The sequence below is a fragment of the Lygodium microphyllum genome, chromosome 28 (genome assembly GCF_053477565.2).
Source record: "Lygodium microphyllum isolate KBCC chromosome 28, Lygodium_microphyllum_v1.1.10, whole genome shotgun sequence".
Lineage (NCBI taxonomy): Eukaryota > Viridiplantae > Streptophyta > Polypodiopsida > Schizaeales > Lygodiaceae > Lygodium > Lygodium microphyllum.
Window position 1 is genome coordinate 27,400,255 of NC_141162.1, and position 19,291 is coordinate 27,419,545.

General features: G+C 42.4%; 1 protein-coding gene across 1 annotated transcript in view; it reads right to left on the reverse strand.

Moving 5' to 3' along the window:
* Positions 1 to 19,291, reverse strand: part of LOC148011273 (uncharacterized) — a 297,099-nt gene that overhangs the window by 266,697 nt on the left and 11,111 nt on the right. Inside the window, exons 3-8 of the mRNA XM_087670938.1 lie at positions 4,985 to 5,335; positions 4,560 to 4,877; positions 4,127 to 4,465; positions 3,593 to 3,913; positions 3,046 to 3,396; positions 2,597 to 2,938 (exon numbers count right to left, since the gene is read on the reverse strand). Coding sequence (XP_087527064.1) covers positions 2,597 to 2,938; positions 3,046 to 3,396; positions 3,593 to 3,913; positions 4,127 to 4,465; positions 4,560 to 4,877; positions 4,985 to 5,335 — 2,022 coding nt within the window. The remainder of the gene's footprint in view (positions 1 to 2,596; positions 2,939 to 3,045; positions 3,397 to 3,592; positions 3,914 to 4,126; positions 4,466 to 4,559; positions 4,878 to 4,984; positions 5,336 to 19,291) is intronic.

Genomic DNA, 19,291 nt, shown 5'->3' on the forward strand with positions numbered 1-19,291 from the left:
TGGGTGCCCAGCCCTTTTTTGGGACTATCCAGCCCCACTGTGAAACCTTGAATGCAAAATGCAAAACGCAAACTACAGGTGAAGGGTTTCTCAACAATAAGGAGGCCGACATCAAGCTTCCTACCCTTTCTTGGTATTCTACAAGATTCACTTGTCTTCAACATCAGCCTCCCTTCCCTATCATATCTTCCTCTTTGCATTGCACAATCATCGTCATCTTTATTAAATAATAGAGTGCTTGGAAAAGTGAATAATTTTCCACAAGGGACACTATCCAAGTGGCATCTATTGCATGTGCATTCTCATCATATAGCACACTACTCTATGCATCTCTTTGTGCAAAGCACAAGTGGAGAGATCCTAAGCTATCTCCATTGGCAGTTCTTTACCAACTTACCACCACCTTACCACACTTCATCACCCTTTCCCTCATCATCAACACCCTCAAGTGGCTGTTTTATGATATATTGAATCTAACCATCCCTCTTCATTCTTCCCCCAGGGCACTATTACTTGATAGGCTGCAAACCATATCTTCTTCCAAAAAAAAAAAATGTTTAATGTGGTTCCATCAGCGTTTCCAAGTCTTGGTAGGCCTCTAAGTAGCCAACGAGCACACTTTGTATGATGCTTTGGCCTCTCTGGGGTGATCACTTGGGCACCCTTGGTAAAATAATTATCACCTCTATAGTTTGGTAGGCCACTAGGTAGCCAACATGCACTCTTTATCCAATGCCCTGGCTACTTTAGGATGGGATGCCTTGGGGTAAAAATGGGCTTGAGCTTTTCTTACAATCCCTTTCTAGTTCTAGTTTTGGGCATGAGAGGGGGTGTTGAGTTAAAATTTCATTACATAGTGATTAGCTCTTTAAAACAGTCCCAAAACAAGTAAATTACCAAAAGTTTCACTAAATGAAGAGCAATTCTAGAGAGTTTCTGCTCCCCACATGGAAAACCCTAATTTGGGAGGATCCTTCTACATCTATAGACAAGCTGCCCACCATTCATCCCCATCCTTGTCTTGCAAGTTTCAGCCATTAGTCCTCTTCCACTAGCTATTTAGTCCCCCAACGACTACTACTACGTGGTCTATGATGTCGCCCAATCTCCCACTATTGTTGGTGATCAACTGTCATCATCTTCAACAGGTCATTTTTGTGTTTTCAGCAGTTTGCTTCACCAACCTCTACTCTGACTAGTAGTTACTACACTTGGGATCTATCATGGTGGACGACACACATAGATATCTTCCTCGTCCCACTCCTTTGAGAGCCATCAGCTGTTGGACAGCTTTATCCTTAAGTATTCTGCACATTCTCCCATTCATTAAAAGCATTGATTCATTCACTTCAAAGTTTCTTTTCTTCTTTGTTTGTTTTTGTGTTTTTGCATTTTGCATTTTGAGTTTGTGTTTAGCATTCAGGGTTTGCATTTATTGCCTTACTGTCTAAGTTATTGTGTTTTAGTCATATTTGTACATTCTATGTTTTCTCAATGAAAACCTAGCATATTTTCACAGTCTCCTAAGGCAATCTTCCTTTTCTTCCATCTGTTCTTTTTACTTCTCCAAATACCCCCCATAGGTTTCTTATCAACAACACCCATTGATGATCGGGATAGCTTGTCCGTTTTGTGATGTGTTGGATCTAACCATTCTTTTATTCTCCCCTAGGGGCACAAATTACTCAATAGGACAAACATTGATTGAAAATCTACACTCAGTGCTAAATAAAATCAAAGGTTAAAAGCCCTAAAAAAAAAGTCCAATATGTTCCATCCACCTTTGCAAGTCCTGGTAGGCCATTGGATAGCCAATGAGCACCCTTTGTTCAATGCCTTGGCCTCTCTAGGGGTGATCACTTGGACTCCTTTGGTAAGATAACCATAGCCTCTATAGTCTTCATAAGCCATTGGGAAGCCAATGTGCAACCTCTATCCAATCCCTTGCCTTCTTTGGGTGGGATGCCTTAAGGCAAAAGAAAAGAAAAACTGGGCTTGGGCTGGTACAGTCCATTTTTTGTCCCAATTTTGGACCTAAGGGGGGAATGTTGAGCTAAAAATGCATTATATGCTGATTAGACATATTAAACAGCCCCAAAACAAGCTTAATTAATTAAATTACTAAACTTTTACTAAAAAGAAATGTGTCCCTAGAGATATTTGTGTCCCATAAGCCAAACCCAGATTTGGAAGGACCTAGGCATCTACAAATAGACAAGCTGCCTAGCACTCAGTCTTAATCTCATTTTGACAGCTTGCACGTGCCTTCTCTCTGCTGTCTACACCCCATTCATAGAGCATATCTCAATTCGAGCTGCTATGCACTGCTCAAAATTGAGAAATAGCACAATAAAATTTTGTCTCCCAGAGCATGCAAGGGCAGTGGACTCCCAAAAGGTGAAAAAGCTGTCCAAGATGCTACACTCCCGAACAAGACGTGTGAGTAGGATGGTGATAACCGGCATGAGAATACATAATCTGAGACTGATCACTTTGATGAGAATCTAAGACTGGACAAAACCCATCTGAGTGGAATGGACCTTATCCAGCATGAGAATATCTCAATCTGCGTTACAGACGTAAAAATTCAAGATACCTGGTTCTACCAAAAATAAAATTGGAGAGTTTGAGATGTTCCCATTCTGTGTTGCTACTTGCAAATAAAACAGACCCAATGTTTTGGGCCAAAAAGTGATCAACCAGCATCCTTTTGTTTTAGCAGGCATGACGCTTATATTCAAATCTTGTCTGCTATCTGCTGTAGAGGGTTCCATGACTTGTGCAACAAATATATTTTCTTCACTTTCTTTAGTTGAGGGACTTATTGTATTGTTATAAGAATCCTTCACCCAGAGAATTAACGATGCAGGGATGCCTGCCGTCAGTACACTGGTATTGTTCTCCCACATAGCCTTTGAATTAGACAAAGAAATGTCACCTAACCAAAAACAAGTCAGATCTTGTCAGGTGCTTATACCATTTAAGTCTTGCATTCATGTCTTTCTTGCAGCTTTAGGCCCAGGTCTGCAAATATGAAAATCATACCAGGAATGACAGAAAATGAAAACGGTGATCCAGATAAACTTTGCATCCTATGCCCCACAAACAGTAAGTATTGCCCGGTTACTTTTAGTTGCAGTTGAATAAAATGATACCCAACATCTGTGTTAGCTGTCTGAGAAACCTCAATGGCATGACTGCTTATAGTTTTATTCTGCAAAACATCAATAATCCTTGTAGTGTAACTGATACTCTGGTTGTAAACACCAGTGGCCTGACTAATATTGTTCCCATAAGCATCCATCTGCAAGATTTTCAAGTTGGCAAAACTTCCTGCTTGAAAGATGTTCACATTATCCTCCCAGCTAGCTGATGAATCTGATAAAGACAAGGAAGCTGTGGCAAGAACATAGACACATCAATCTCTATGTCTAGAAATCAGTAACTTTTGACTAGCACAGGAAGAAAGAATATAAGCTTGCAACACAAAACTAGAATATGAACTTGTAATGCAAGCTTTCCAAACAAAGTTCCAAATGTATATTAAGGTGTTCAAAGCATAATTCAACTCCACATCTAAACCCAACTTTACCTGCTGTTACCGAAAAAGGTATCGGTGAATTCAAAATGGACTCTGAACCACTTCCAACTCTTATAAAGTAACTGCCAGCCTGTTTGGGAGTAATCTCTATGGACATATAGCCTTCCTCTGAACCAGCATTCATTTTCACAGGTATGTTTGAAGCCTCCACACCAGAACTGGTCTGCACACTTACAGTAAATGGATATGAAGTGTTGAATTCATTTCCATATTTATCAGTTACTATTACATTCAAAACAGCAGTTGTTCCTGCTGCAAAGTGATTCACACTATTAGCCCACTGGCCTTTACAAGTGGATACTGAGATTGGACCTGAATTTTCCACAGCAAGGGCATGAGACAATAAAATCAGAATAAGCATGTAAATCATTTAGCCACATTAACAAGAGAAAATCCCACTGAATTTGATTCCTCATGTAATACAAATAAAAAGCAACTATTAAAAGCAGTTGAAAAATACCGAAGCCAACAATCTTGTCTTGTCCAATTAATTAAATGCAGAATATATAAAGTGGACATACCTACCTCTGTTGACCATAAATGGAAAAGGAGAATCTCGTATAGATAAGGAACCACTTCCAATCAATAGGTAAAACTCCCCTGCTAAGGTGGGATAAAACCGTATCGTTTGAATCCCTGTAACAAAATCCACAGACATGACCACTTTTGAAGCAATAGCCTGTGTATCACTGAGTTTTGCCAGAATATTAGCTTTCAAGTTCACAGTATCAGTCCTGCCATACTTTAATCCCACAATATTGCCATTTTTATCTCTTTGTGTTACAAAAAATTTTGCTTCGTCTCCTGCTCCAAATTCTTTAGTATACTGCCAAGTTCCCGTGCAAGATGACACGTTGATTGGACCTGGATAAAAGTTCAGTGAATTGTTGAAGCAAATATGACAAAAGTCAGGTCTTGTGCTCAAAAACATGACCTCCATCTGTCTCTTTCTACTTACCAGGTAGAACCTTGAACAGGAAAGGGGAACCACTTATTTGCTCTGAGCTGCTGCCCACATTTATATAAAACTCACCACTTAATGTTGGGGTAAAAGATATAGATTGAACTCCAGCAGCTCCAAGATACACAGTGAACTGCAAAGGCATGTTGACACCATTTGCACGTGAACTGACTCTTACAAGGAAGTTGAAGGGGTTCCCTGTATAGATATTACCACTAGCATCCTTTTGTACAACATGTAGAACTGCTAGTTCATTTGCTGAAAATATATTTGAGGATGGCCAGAACCCCGTGCATGTCCTCACTGAGATACTGCCTGAAATGAATAACGTGTGATCTGAACAATGGATTCTGTCTCTAATACATGTGAGAACTGTCTAAAAAAGGAGAGAAAGTGCATGTTACAGGACAAACTTTATCCACCTGCCAGAACAACTACAGGAAATGGAGAACCTCGTATATTAGTTCCTCCACTTCCAACCCGGAGCCAGAAATTTCCTGATGCACTGGGGTACCATGATACATATCCTGTACCATCACCAGACAGGTAACATTCATACTTTGGAAACTCTGATGCCAGGGCTACACGGCCCTTCGCATCGCTTGTCACATATGCTGTGAATGCATAGCATTCCACTTTCAGCACTGTGGAACTTGACACAGCATTACCAAATACATCTCTTTGTGTGACTTTTAGCATCGCTTTTTCCCCAACACGAAATGAATTTGTTCCGGATGTCCAGTTGGCAGTGCTTAAAGATACAGAAACCGATCCTGGTGAGACTTAAAATATTACTAAAATCAAGAGAAAGAACAGTCAGGCTTATTTCAGTCCACAGGTACTATACATGAATGATCAAGTATATGATTCAGAGATTTCTATTACACAATATGATTTAGTAGACGGAGCACAAAGTGAAAAGCATCTGTTATTTACTCCCGAAATCTGAAGGAAACAAGAAAGTTTACAGTAAGAAAGGGATAAACCAGGAATATTAAAAATAGATTCATGACTCTTGAAAATATTTTCAGTGCCCTTTCAATTCAGCACAAGCAGCTGAGAGGTAGTTTCATGATAATCTCCTAACTACTTGATACCTTCACAACTCTGCTTCTCAGATGCCTTCCTGATGTGAACAATCTGCATCCTGATAACACAAGCAAAGAGAAGTGTGGCACACAACAGCAACACATGTTTAGTCACAGATGAACAAGGCCACGTGGACTGGACATTTACACAGCCAGCTAAAAATGCATGTCAGCACTCGCTTGATTAGGATAGATTCCATTCCATACAAGAACCCTTTCTTGTACTGAACTAGTCTTCAGAAGAGCAACCACTACAGCCTATGCTACCCTAGCAGATCTCTGGTCTTCCACCATCCACTCCCTAGGGAAGCATTGGGAGCAGCCCAAGCAGCTCCAAGGGCTAGAGCCAACTAAGTGGGTGATATGGCAGGCATGTGTAAAGAAATACTCTGACACAGAAACACAAAAAACAATTGTACGACAAAGCAAAGATTGATAAAAGAACACAATCATGGTTAGGGTAACTTAGAGACAATGAACACAGAAAATAACTGAAGTGATATAACTGCTGAATATACAATGCTCATGCAACAAACACACTATGTAGTGAATGAATACTAAACCTCAAACTCCTGTATCTCAAGGATCAAGGCAGGGGTAATGAGCTGGAGAGTGTGTTGTACTCCGAACGGATCCCAAATCATAGCAAGGCAGCCTCCAAATGTCGAAAACCAACAAACGCAACAGTGAGAAGCTGGATTTTATGCAGACGGCAGTGTGAGGAGAGAGAATATGCAGTAAACATAGGCTGATGAGAGAGAAAACAGCCAAACGCAGGCTGCAGATGCTACAGCAGAGGAGAGAGAAACACAGGCAAGACAGCCTGCAGGAGCTGGTGACTACTAGAGGAGAGAAAGAACTGTCAGACGTAGGCAGGACAGCTGGGCAACAACCTACAAGAAGCAAATGCAGGGCTGTGATGACATGGCAGGCTGTACGGCAACAGGCCTATGGAAGAACAACAGTCACCTAGCTAGGATCAGCTCCAAACTGCGTGAAAATGGCTGGAAAACAAGCACCAATTGATGTAGACAGCAATGGACAGCTTCGGCTGAGATGTCCTCCGCGAACAAGGTACGGGCAACATGCTAAAACACCTGAAATCTGCAAAAACGAGATTGAGGGCTGAATGGAGGGCAGCATATGTATTTATAGAAAGTTTCAGCCCTCCCAAGTGGGTTTGTGCTTATGGGACACAGAAACTCTCTAGGATCGCGTTTCTTTTAAATAAACAAGCTTTCTTCATTAATTAAGTAAGTTTTGGGGCTGTTTAAGTAAAGCTAAAGCATTTTTAGCTCAACAACCCCTCTCAGGCCCAACAACAGTGCCAAGAGAAAGATCTTTTACCCCAAGGCATCCCACCCCAAAGCAGCCAGAGCATCGAACAAAGAGTGTGTGTTAGCTGTCAAGTGGCCTACTAAGACTACAGAGGCGGTGGTTATCTTACCAAGGGAGCCCAAGTGATCACCCCTGAGAGGACAAGGCATCGGACAAAGGATGCACGTCGGATGCCCAGTGGCCTACCAAGCCCTACAAAGGCAGATGGAATCAATTATGGACTGCTCCTTTTTTTAAAAAAATTTGTTAGATTTACCATTAAGTATGGGGTTCAAATCAGTTTTCGTTCTATTGAGTATCCGTACCCCAAACGGGAGAATGATAAAGGATGGTCAAACCCAAGACTTTCACAAAACAAGCATACTATCTCTACCATTACTCGGTGTCGATAAAGAAGAATAAGGCTAAGATGTGGATATAGCAAATAGGTGAAGCAAGCAAGACAAGTAAAGCAAGCAAGCAAGATAAGGAAAAACTGCCTTGGAGACTGCCATAGACAATGCCACAAATATGGTGGAGGTAACCGTTGGTCCAATCTTTGGGTTAGATGGAGTAGTTAAGCTGATAGCAACTCGAGAAACATTGCATCAGGTACTGAAGAACTGACCGGTTGACTGCTTTGGTCAAAATATCTACAAAATTTTCAGATGTAGGCACAAACTCTAGGCAAATAGTGCCTAGTTCAACATGCTCTCTAGAAAAATGGAAGTGGACTCCCACATGGTGCATCTGTGGTGTGATAATCGGATTGCCCGCAAGGGCAATGGCACTCTGGTTGTCGTAGTAGACAACGGTGGGAGAGTCGCATGGGAAATGAAGTGCCGCCTGTAAACTCCTCAGGTAGATGGCCTCAGTGGTGCCATCGAAGAGAGCCCGATACTCAGCCTCGGCCGGGCAAGCTACCACCATCTCCTGCTTATGGCTTGACCAAGAAATGGGAGCTATGTCCAAGGTAAAGAGGTAGCCGCCATGGGAATGCTGGGTGTCGGGATCTCCTGCCCAATCAGAATTGGGAGCTATGTCCAAGGTAAAGAGGTAGCCGCCATGGGAATGCTCGGTGTCGGGATCTCCTGCCCAATCAGAATTAGTGTATCCTTGCAAACGTAAACCAGAACCATAAGTTAGTAGGCCATAAGAATAAGTACATCGTAGATAACGCAACACATCAAGACTTGCAATCCAATGTGACATCCTAGGTGTTAGTATTTAGGTGTTGTGAAATACTAACACAGTATGCTAACTGAGTAAGCTAAATCTAGCCTAGTGTGAATTAACCAAATAAGTTTTCCTACAACAAAGCAATAGGTATGTGCATCGAAGGGCTATCCTAGGGTATCCTTCAACAACTGGGCAGTAGGATCAAGAGGCGTGGCCATTGGCCATGTCTAATACGAAGTGTGGTGTTTCACTAGTTGAAGTGCGTACTTCTATTATGACACAAAAATGCAACCCCCAGAACGAACTATCTCCATCCCCAAAAAATAAGACAACAAACCAAGGTCTGTCATCTCAAAAGTAGCACTAAGCTTTGCCTTGATGTCTACTATGGCAACAGAATCTGAGCCTGTGATGAGTAAGTCATCAACGTATAGCAGGATATAACTGACCCCTTCTGCAGTAGATCGAACATATAAGTTCGAGTCATAAGGGGTAGAATGATATCCATGAGTCTATAAGAACTCATCCATCCTATGGAATCAAGATCGCAGTGCTTGCTTCAACCCATAAAGAGCTTTCTGCAAGCGGAATACCTTATCCCTCGGGTTCCCTAAAGGAAAGCCCGATGGCTTCTCCACATAGACTTCCTCCTCCAAATAACCATTCAGGAAGGCACTCTTGATATCCATCTGATATATCGGCCAACCATGGTGAGCGGCTAGCACAAGAAGCAACCGGAAAGATATCAATTGCACGGTAGGAGCAAAGGTCTCTTCATAATCAATACCATGCTTCTATCAAAACCCTTGCACAACAAGGCGAGCCTTGTACTTATCTAAAGTCCCATCACCTTTTAGCTTGGTCTTGAAAATCCACTTTGTCTCGATGACTTTCTTGTGGCTTGGACGATCCACAAATGTCTAAGTCTCATTTCGGTCAATACTCTCTAGCTCCTTCTCCATGGCCTCTCGCCATTGAGGGTGTTGAAGAGCCTCCTGCCATGTATCCGGCTCAAAATGCACTATGTAATCGACTGTAAATAGCGATGCAAATGAAGCCTGTGAAGCAAACCGGGCAGATCTTCTAGGTCCCTCCAGAGTGGAATCCGGTGATAGGATCCCCGAACCCCACATGGTCTACTGGTACCAGCGAGGTAACAGTGCTCGCAAAAAGGGCTTGGGAGATGAAAAATCTACAAGAATGTCAGGAGCAGAAAGTAGACCAAGTTCAGGAGGCATGATCTCCGATAATGTGGAAGGAGGAATAGGATTAGAATCCGGTGCAGAGAATTGCATGATATCCCTCTCATAAAAAATGACCTCCCTCCTAATGATCACCTTGTTTGTTTGAGGATCGAATAGACGATAGGCTTTTGCTTCAGAGGAATATTTGACAAAAACAAGGAGATCAGCTTGAGAATGGCTGAGCGGTGGCAGTATGAGTCTGACCTTTAAAGTGCCCCTTGTCATCACCCTGCCTCCCCTACTGGGGGATTGCCCGCGACTGAGGGGCGGGGGTCTGAGACTTAGATTTGGGTGATGTGCCTTTGGCCTTTGAACGACACTCGTCGTCAAAATGACCAGCCTTTTGACAATGTTGACAATACCTATTCTTTTTAGATATATTCTACCACCCTTGTTTAAGTTATGGCTAGGAGTTTCCTTGTGATTCCCCGAATTGATTTTGTTTTTTATTTTGAGTGGAGGTTTGATTTTGTTTGTCCTTCCCTTGTTGCCCCTTCTGAGAATGAGCAACAAGAGCCCCCTCTGAGGAAGAGTTCATATGAAATTGATCGAACAACCTGCATAATGCAACAGCTAACACTCAAATTCATAGAAAGTAGGCATGGCAAGCTTTGAAACTATACTTTCCACAAAATTGAAGTATTTCCTGGGGAGTTTGTTCAAAAACAATATGACTTGATCATCAAAGAACTTGGGAGTCCCTGTAGTGGAGAATTCAGCAAGAAGTCGCCCATACTCAGCCAACTTGACTTTCAAGTCATCCCAGTCAATGATTTTAAAGAGTTGGAGCTCATGGTCAAGATTTATACAACAGGTCCTATCCCAAGCTGCATAGCTGTCAATCAAGTGTGCCCATCGCTCTGACGCTAAGTCCAAATGCTGAAGCTAAGAATGAAACTCAAGCAATAAGCCCTGCATAAGCTCGACAATAGCAGAGGCGTTCCTAGCCTTCCATGAGCGGACAACCTCGTATGAAACAAGTGCGGGATCAAGTTGGGGTTCCAACCCCTACACAAGATCCCATAGGTTCTAGGAGTCAAGGACATGTCTCATCAAGTTCAACCAAGTTCTAAAGTTTGACCCGTTAAAACGAGTCTTACCATTGAAAACATCCTTGCAAAGATGAGCCATAACCATGAGGTGTCGGTAAAGTGGAATAAGATGGAGGTGGAGGGTAAGATGGTGGTAGTGGGTGTGTCTGATAGAAAGAATGAGGGGGAAAAGGTGGGTAGGCAGAAATAGGCTGGCAATGTCTAGTAAGTGCCAATTGATGTGAAGGCACTGGAACATGAAAGTTTCCATAAGGTGCCGATGGAGATGGAGGCACTGAGATACGAAAGCCCTGTCCAAAGCTTGGCTGGGGTCCAATAGAATGACCAGGAGGCCCACTAGGTAATGCTATAGAAGCAAGCTGTGGTACCAACTGATCTACACTTGGGAGAGACCGGGGGGGATACCCAAGTTGCAATGATCCTGAAAGTGTGTGAAAAGAAGATGGAACACCACCCGAGTGAGGAAAGGATGAAAGACTAAAGGTGGTGCCTATATTTCCATAACCCCCCGATGCAATGTGATGTGCAACATGAGATGTTTGATAGGGGAATGTAAATAGTGTAAAAGGAAGTGGAGAAGCAGTAGAAAAATGTGGTGGGATGGATGGGTTTTGAATTTGTGGTGTTAAAGGTGCTCATGCATTTTGTTCATTTTTACCATTTAATGATTGCAAATGAAATAATGATGATGATGATGCACCATGCAATGTAGAAATAGGAACACCAAATTCATTATGATTTTGAGAAGTAAACTGAAAATAAGGAATGTTAGAAGAAGAGGTATCTGGCTTTTTCTTTTAATCCCCACGACGTGTGTTAACATACAAGAATTGGTCCTCAAGAGAACCTTTTTCATAGTCAACCATTTCTAATCTATCTTCCTCACAATTTCTACCAGTATATTGCAAAGTAGAAGAGGTAAAAGACAAAGGAACAAAAGATTAATCTAAAGTACCTTGCATTGGAGTGAATGGAAGAGAATGGAAGAATGAAACATACTCCAAATCTCTTTCTCCAAGAGGAGGCCCATCCTTGAGAGAGGTCTCAATGGCCCTGCAATATCATTAGATTTATGCGCAACATCTGAAGAGAAATTCTTGCATACCTTCATTGAGTAGCTTCTCTTGAAGGGCAATCCTTCGATCGAGCTCCTTAATCTTCTTTCATCTAAAGTCCATGATCACATGATATTCTTCAGTAGAAAGCTTGTATAGTATTTCTTCCGTGTTGTCAAAAGTGTCTTCCACCATGTTGGACTTTGTGGAGCAAGTTGTTTTACCCACTCTCACTGGGTTCTCGGCATAGGTTGTTCTGGAGGCTAAATTGGCGTTGATGTGTTCGAAGTCATTTGAACCTACTATTGTTCCTGCTTCTTGCGGAGAGCTTTCAAATCAAAGGCCTAGGTTTCTCAAAGAGTACCAGGCTCTAATACCATGTAAAGAAATACTCTGACACAGAAACACAATAACAATCGTATAACAAAGCACAGAGACTGATAAAAGAACACAGTCAGGGTTAGGGTAACTCAGAGACAATGAACACAAAAAATAATTGATATAACTGCTAAATATACAATGCTCATGCAACAAACACACTATGCAGTGAATGAATACTGAACCTCGAACTCTTGTATCTCAAGGATCACGTCAAGGGTAATGAGCTGGAGAGTGTGTCGTACTCCAAACGGATCCCAAATCACAACAACGCAGACTCCGAATGTTAAACACCAGCAAACGCAGTAGTGAGAAGTTGGATCTAATGCAGACAGCAGTGTGAGGAGAGAGAATATGTAGTAAACATAGGCTGATGAGAGAGAAAACAGCCAAATGCAGGCTATAGATGTTGGGTGACAACAGAGGAGAGAGAAAATCTATCAAACGCAGGAACGACAGCCTGTAGGAGTTGGTGACTACTGGAGGAGAGAGAAAACTGTCAGATGCGAGCAAGACAGCTAGGCGACAGCCTGCAAGTAGAAACAGCAATCACCTGATTGGGATCAACTCCAAGCTGCATGAAGAGGGCTGGAAAACAAGCGCCAACTGATGTAGACAGCAGTGGACACCTTCAGCCGAGATGTTTCTCTTAAATAAACAAGGTTTCTTCATTAATTAAGCAAGTTTTGGGATTGTTTAAGTAAAGCTAAAGCATTTTTAGCTCAACAATATGCACCACACTTGCTAAAGATTAATGCAATTAATCTCAAACAATGTTCATGTCAAGACTTGAAAGTGAATCATGTGGCTCACATACTCTTTTCTCTTCACTTTGTGATTATCAAAGCCCTAATTTGCAGATAAGACCAACAAGACTTATTTTATATTACTATTTTCTGAACACTTGTATTATCACACCCATTTGGTTGAGCTTATAGTTTGATATGTCTATTGATGATGATCATCCGTTGGCATATAGAAGATCTCTTATTCTCAATAATGGTTATCCTTACCATGCATTATTCACTCAAATGGCTCATATATGTTGTCTCCTATATGCTATCACAAATTTGAGGATTCATGTGCTGCTTTGCACACGTGTGTAATGAGGAGGCAAGTCATTATAGAAGACTATGGTCTCATTTTTATATTTTCTTTGGCCACAAAAATAAATTCTATTAATAATACCTCAACGAAGAACCTATGGTAAAACACAAAGTACAAGGAACTCCGTGAAGAGTAACTGAGTGCATCACAAACACAATGGTTGTGTGAACGACCAATCTGGTGGGCTGTAATACCAAATCATATGATGGACAATATGAAAGAAAGTGCTTGAATCCCATGTCTGTAAAAAAGTCTCTCTTCTCTTCCTCATCCTCTCAGAGCTGCCCTACATCATTTCCCATTTCCTACAAAGAGTGTGAATGATCTCTCTCCATATCCTTGATAGAGTCTCCATTGTGGATAAATCCAGAAGGTAAATAACATGGCTGCATCTCGCAATTCAAGTATACCAAGCTGATACTGGGTAGCTTTCATAGCTACAGTTGAGTTTGTTTGGCTCAAATACCTTTTGGCCGATTTGGATATTGGAAAACCATCTGCCACCACCATATTCTTTTTTTCAAGGAAGAGAAATAATTCTATTAATAATAATCCTCCGAATAAACTATCTCAAGGCAAAGTGCAAAGTACAAAGAAGACCAATAAGGGACTTTCATATCAAAAAATATGTAACAAGGGAAACTAGGTTACAAGGTGTAACCACCCTTTTATATATCAACTATTACCAAGACATTGGCTCAATGATTCAAACTAATTTGATGCTCATTTACTTTGAAAAGCAATTTATATTAGTTGAGTGTTTCAAAATATACTAAAATGTTTATCTTTCCATTCAGCCACCCTTGAATTGGGTTATCATTGGCAAGATGCCCAAGAGAAATTACAAGTTTGGTCAAGCAATTTGATTGACTAAAAAGCCTAGATGACTAAGAATTTTTCTCTCAGATAGTCATATTGACTAGAAGCTCAGATAACGAGTGGTTTCAGAAAGCGAAACCAGATACTCATGATCAAAGAAACAAACCATAAAACAGTGAACCTATACAATTAAGCTCTCCACAATCTAAATTGGCAACTCCTTAAATTTAGAAAGTTGCTATTTTTGAAAGTTACTCAATGAAAACTCTGTTCGCATCAAATTTCACAAGGAACAATCTTGTCTTCAATACCTATCTCAAATTCTTAACCATTTGAGAGATTTTGAGTAGAAAATTTAGAAGGTTCTTACTCTAGAATGGAGCGGTCAATGCACCATCAGAAGCCGGCAGGGTCGAATCCTCAACCACCTCCAAATGGAGAAAAGCGGCTGTCAACAATCCACTCCCGAGTAAATGGGGCGGTCAACGCAGCATCAGAAACCGGCAAGGTCAAATCCTCAACCACCTCCAAATGGAGAAAAGCAGCTGATGAGGGAGCAGCCACCGCTCCGGAATCCTTTGAAGATTTCTCCTTCTTCTCCTTCTTCTTCTTCTCCTTCTTATCCTTCTCCTTCTTCTCCTTGTCAGGGCAATCCTTCTTCCAGTGACCTGTTTTGCCACAAATGTGACAAGTAGACTCCTCGTCTTTGTCCTTCTTAGATTTGTCTTCCTTCTTCTTTTGGTCCTTCCCCTTCTTTTGAGAGGATTGACCAACCAAAGCTTCAGATTTCGAAGCATTGGCTCCTTTCGGTTGCTCCTCTTGATCCAAGACCATAGGAACCAACTCTTCCCACCGAAGAGTCTCAGACCGGCCCTGAAGCAATCAAGCTGGAATAAAAACCACTAAAGCGAGGCGATAACTATGAAAGAAGAGTTATCGCCATGTCTTCAAAAGTGATCACCTTCCCTATGTTTTGAACCTACATCTAAAGCTGCCTTAGCTTGTTGATATGCTCCCGCATGGATGATGACTTGTTGACACTCATAGTCCTCATTTGCACTTCCAAAGAAACTCGCTTCATTACGGTCATCCAATTATACATCTGATCCAACTCCAGCCATATCTCCCTAGCCACCATCAAATGCTCTATGCGAGAGATAACAGCTATAGTACATGAGAGAAATAAAAACGAGCAAATGCGAGCATTGAGTTTATCCCAATGTGCCTGAGACTTTGCCAACTCTGCCTTCTCACTAGAAGAGAGTCTAGACTCGTCTCGCAAAGAAGGATGATTGATAGCCTTCATAACAAGCTCCACCAAATCATAGGACTCCAATATGGCAAGCATCATGACCTGCCAAATGCGGTAGTTCTCACCATCGAGCTTTTGATCTAAAGGAAGAGCCGGTAGGATGTCCGGTCCATGATCGCCTGAAACTCTATCTTAGCCTCAGAAGACATCTTCTCCTACAATGCCTACACAAAACACAAAAAAAGGCAGTCCCCCTCTGATTGTGAAAATATTGTCTGCTAGGACTGAGGTTCGCTCATCCCATTCCTTCTTCACCCGCCAGAGGCGATGAAAAGGTAAAATCTGCACTTGAAGGCCAAAAACGCAACCTTCTTTCTTCTCTAGCAGCAAAAACAGCAACAACTTCAACAAATCTTCTCTTTTCTTGCACGCCCACGCTCACCTCAACCTTGTCTTGATGCACAGCCCACCTGCTCACACTTGAACGCTGAAAACGCAACCTTGTGTCGCGCTAAAAACTCCTCTTCAAATAGATCCACCACCCTAGGTCAGTCCTTCAATGCTCTGATACCATGTCAAAGTTAAGCAATGCGGAAGCAAATGACCGTGACAAAGAGTGAATAGAGAGAGAAGATAGAGAGAGAAAAAGACAGTGAAACGCAGAAAATTTGCAGTAAAGAATGTTGTATAAGGATGCAGAATTATACACGAGTGTAGAGAAAATATCTATGTATCTCTCCATCTCGAGGATCTCAATCTCCGTCAGCCCCGAGAGCAATCTCCGCAATCAGCAGACTGAAATTTGTCAAAGACAATGTGTAGACTGCTGAAAACTCAGCTTATTTATAGGCTGTAAATAAATCAATGAATGATCAAGTCAGCTGCATTAAATGCAGAACTGTCCTACTATTGCCACATGGCAGCCTGCCACGTGGCACTATTGATGTGGCCAAGTCCAAGAAATGACTCTCAACAAGAGGGGATTGTTTTTGTGTTTTGTGCAAGCATTGTAGGTGAAGATGTCTTCTGAGGCTAAGACAGAATTTCAGGCGATCATGGACCAAAAGGTGCATATCCTACCAGCTCTTTCATCATATCAAAAGCTCGATGGCGAGAACTACCATATCTAGTGGGTCATGATACTTGCTATATTGGAGTCCTATGATTTGGCGGAGCTTGTTACAAAGGCTATCCATCGTCCTTCGCATGACGAGTCTAGACTCTCTTCCAATGAGAAGGTGGAGTTGGCAAAGGCTCAGGCACACTGGGATAAACTCAATGCTTGCATTCACTCATTTATTTCTCTCATGTACTATAGCTATGATCTCTCATATAGAGCATTTGACGGTAGCCCGAGAGATGACTGGAGTTGGATCAGATGTATAATCGGATGACCACGAAGCGAGTCTCTTTGGAAGTGCAGATGAGGACCATGAGTGTCAACAAGTCATCATCCATGCGGGAGCATATCAATAAGCTAAGGTAGCTTCAAATGCAGGTTCAAAACGCAGGGAAGGTAATCACTTCTAAAGACATGGCGATAACTCTCCTTGCACAGTTACCACCTCACTTTAGTGGTTTTATTCCACCATGATTGCTTTAGGGCGGTCTAAGACTCTTCAGTGGAAAGAGTTGCTTCCTATGGCCTTGGACCAAGAGGAGCAACTAAAAGGAACTAATGCTTCGAAATCTGAGACCTTGGTTGGTCAATCCTCTTAAAAGAAGGGGAAGGGCCAAACGAAGAAGGTGGGCAAATCTAAGAAGGACAAAGACAAGGATTCTACTTATCACATTTGTGGCAAAACAGGTCACTGGAAGAAGAATCGCCCCAACAAGAAGAAGAAGGAGAAATCTACAAAGGATTCCAGAGCGATGGTTGCTCGCTCATCAGTTGCTTTCCTCCATTTGGAAGTAGTTGAGGATTCGACCCTAACGGCTTCTAATGCTACATCGACAACCCCATACACTCGGAAGTGGATTGTTGACAGTGGTGTCTCCCGGCACATGACTCCTTCAGCACAGGTGTTGCTCATTTGCGGCCTTCCGATGGTTAGATTCTTATTGGTGATAGTTCGTCTATTCCTATACAAGGATGGGGCAATATGCATATTATTCCAGATGGACGTGGTGGTGCCCATGCATCCGAGGTACTTTATGTGCTGGCTTTGGGGTATCATCTTCCCTCAGTGCACAAGATTTGTACCCTCGACCTTTTGGTCGAATTCAATGTGGATTCTTTTCAAATTCTTGATCGAGGATCGAGACAAGTTCTTTCTTCAAATTATGAGGAGAATGAAGTCTACAAGTTGCGGTCTTCTTCTGCCTTGATTTCTCTTCTTCTTACCTCTCAAACTCAGTCCGAGCTTTGGCATGCTCGGTTTAGCCACCTCAATTTTGATTACCTTCGGACGGCATCTAAGGGCCAGTTTGTTCAAGGTTTGCCAGATATTGTGGTGTGTCAGCAGCCTTGTGTATTTTACATCCGTGGGAAGCAAACTCGTGATGTTGTTCCCAACAAGGCTTTAAGATAGTCTTCAGCACCCTTGGAGCTTGTTTCTACCGATCTTTGTGGACCGATGCAAATGCAGTCTCTTAAAGGGAACTTGTATTTTATGCTAACTGTGGATGATTACAACAGGATGACATGGGCCTTTTTCTTGAAGCTGAAATCAGAGGCTTTCTCCAACTTTAAGGATTGGTTGCTCTTTGAGGAGAACCGATCGGGGTAGAAGCTGAAGAGCTTACAGTCAGATAAGGGCGGAGAATTTGTTTCTAATGAGTTTGGTCGTTTTTGTACAAACACCCCTCAGGAGAATAGCATCTTGGAGCGGAAGAATTGCAATGTGATAAAGATGGCCCGTACCATGATGGAGCATCGTCAAACACCTCAATGTCTATGGGTTGAGACTATGGCTACTGCAGTTCACATCCTTAATTATTCCCTACTTCCGTTGTTGTTGGTATAACTCCCTATGAGGCATACTTTGGGTCGAAGCCAAATGTTTCTTATTTCAGGGTTTTTGGGTGTGATGCCTATGTTCACATCCCAAAGACACGACCTAACAAATTTGAAGAAACTTCCAAAAGATAGGTGTTTGTGGGCTATAGCTCGCAGTCTCACGGCTACCAATCATATGATCCCGTTAAGCGAGATGTCTACACAAGCCGTGGCATTCGGTTCGTAGAGCTTCCAGTCCCCGAGGGGGGTGAGGACCACCCTGTTCTTGGAGATCTTGGTGATAGCTGGGCCCCACCGACTGTTCCTCTCGAGCCTCTGTCTCTTGAGGATTCTTCTTCGGATGAGGAGCCTAGTTCCCAACCACCGAATTCACCAATTGCTCCTACGCTGCCGGTGGACCTTCCAAAAACTTCAGTTGGGCCTCCTCCTCGTTGGGCCTATGACACACTCCAAGATTCAGGGTCGAGAGGGTCCCTGAGGAGTGGCAATCACAGGATGGACCACGGAGGTCACGGAGGCACCAGGCACATTCTATGGAGCTTGTTTGCTCTGACTACTCTTTAATGTCTCATGTTATACAAGATAGAGAATCTACCTCCATGAAGGAGGCTTTACAATCTGATCATTGGCGGAAAGTGATGGAAGCTAAGTTGGAGGCTATTGAGCGGAATGGCACTTGGTACCTTGTGCCTCGTCCCTCTCATAAGAAGGTAATTAGTGTCAAATGGGTCTTCAAGACCAAGTACCATAGTGATGGCTCTTTGGACAAGCACAAGGCTCGCCTTGTTGCTAAAGGTTTTGCTCAGCGCCCAGGTATTGATTTCCATGATACTTTTGCCCCCACTGCTCGTATGGCGACAATCCGTGTTGTTCTTGCCTTGGATAGTCATAGGAGATGGCCCGTTTTTCAATTGGATGTGAAGTCGGCCTTCTTAAACGGTGATTTGAAGGAGGAGATCTATGTAGAGCAACCTCCTAGCTTTGGCTCCTCTGACAGGAAGATTTATAGGTTGAAAAAGGCCTTGTATGGCCTGAAGCAAGCTCCACATGTTTGGAATGAGAAGATTGATTCCTTTCTCCATGCAAAGTTGGGATATCGGCACTCTATGGCCGATCCGCAGCTTTATGTGCATACTTCTGAGGGTGGTCGTGTGGTGTTTGTTTTGTATGTTGATGACTTGATTGTTACAAGTGATCATGCCTAGAAGGTTGAAGAGACGAAGGCAGCCTTACATCAGAAGTTCGAGATGACGGATTTAGGACTTCTCCATTTCTTTTT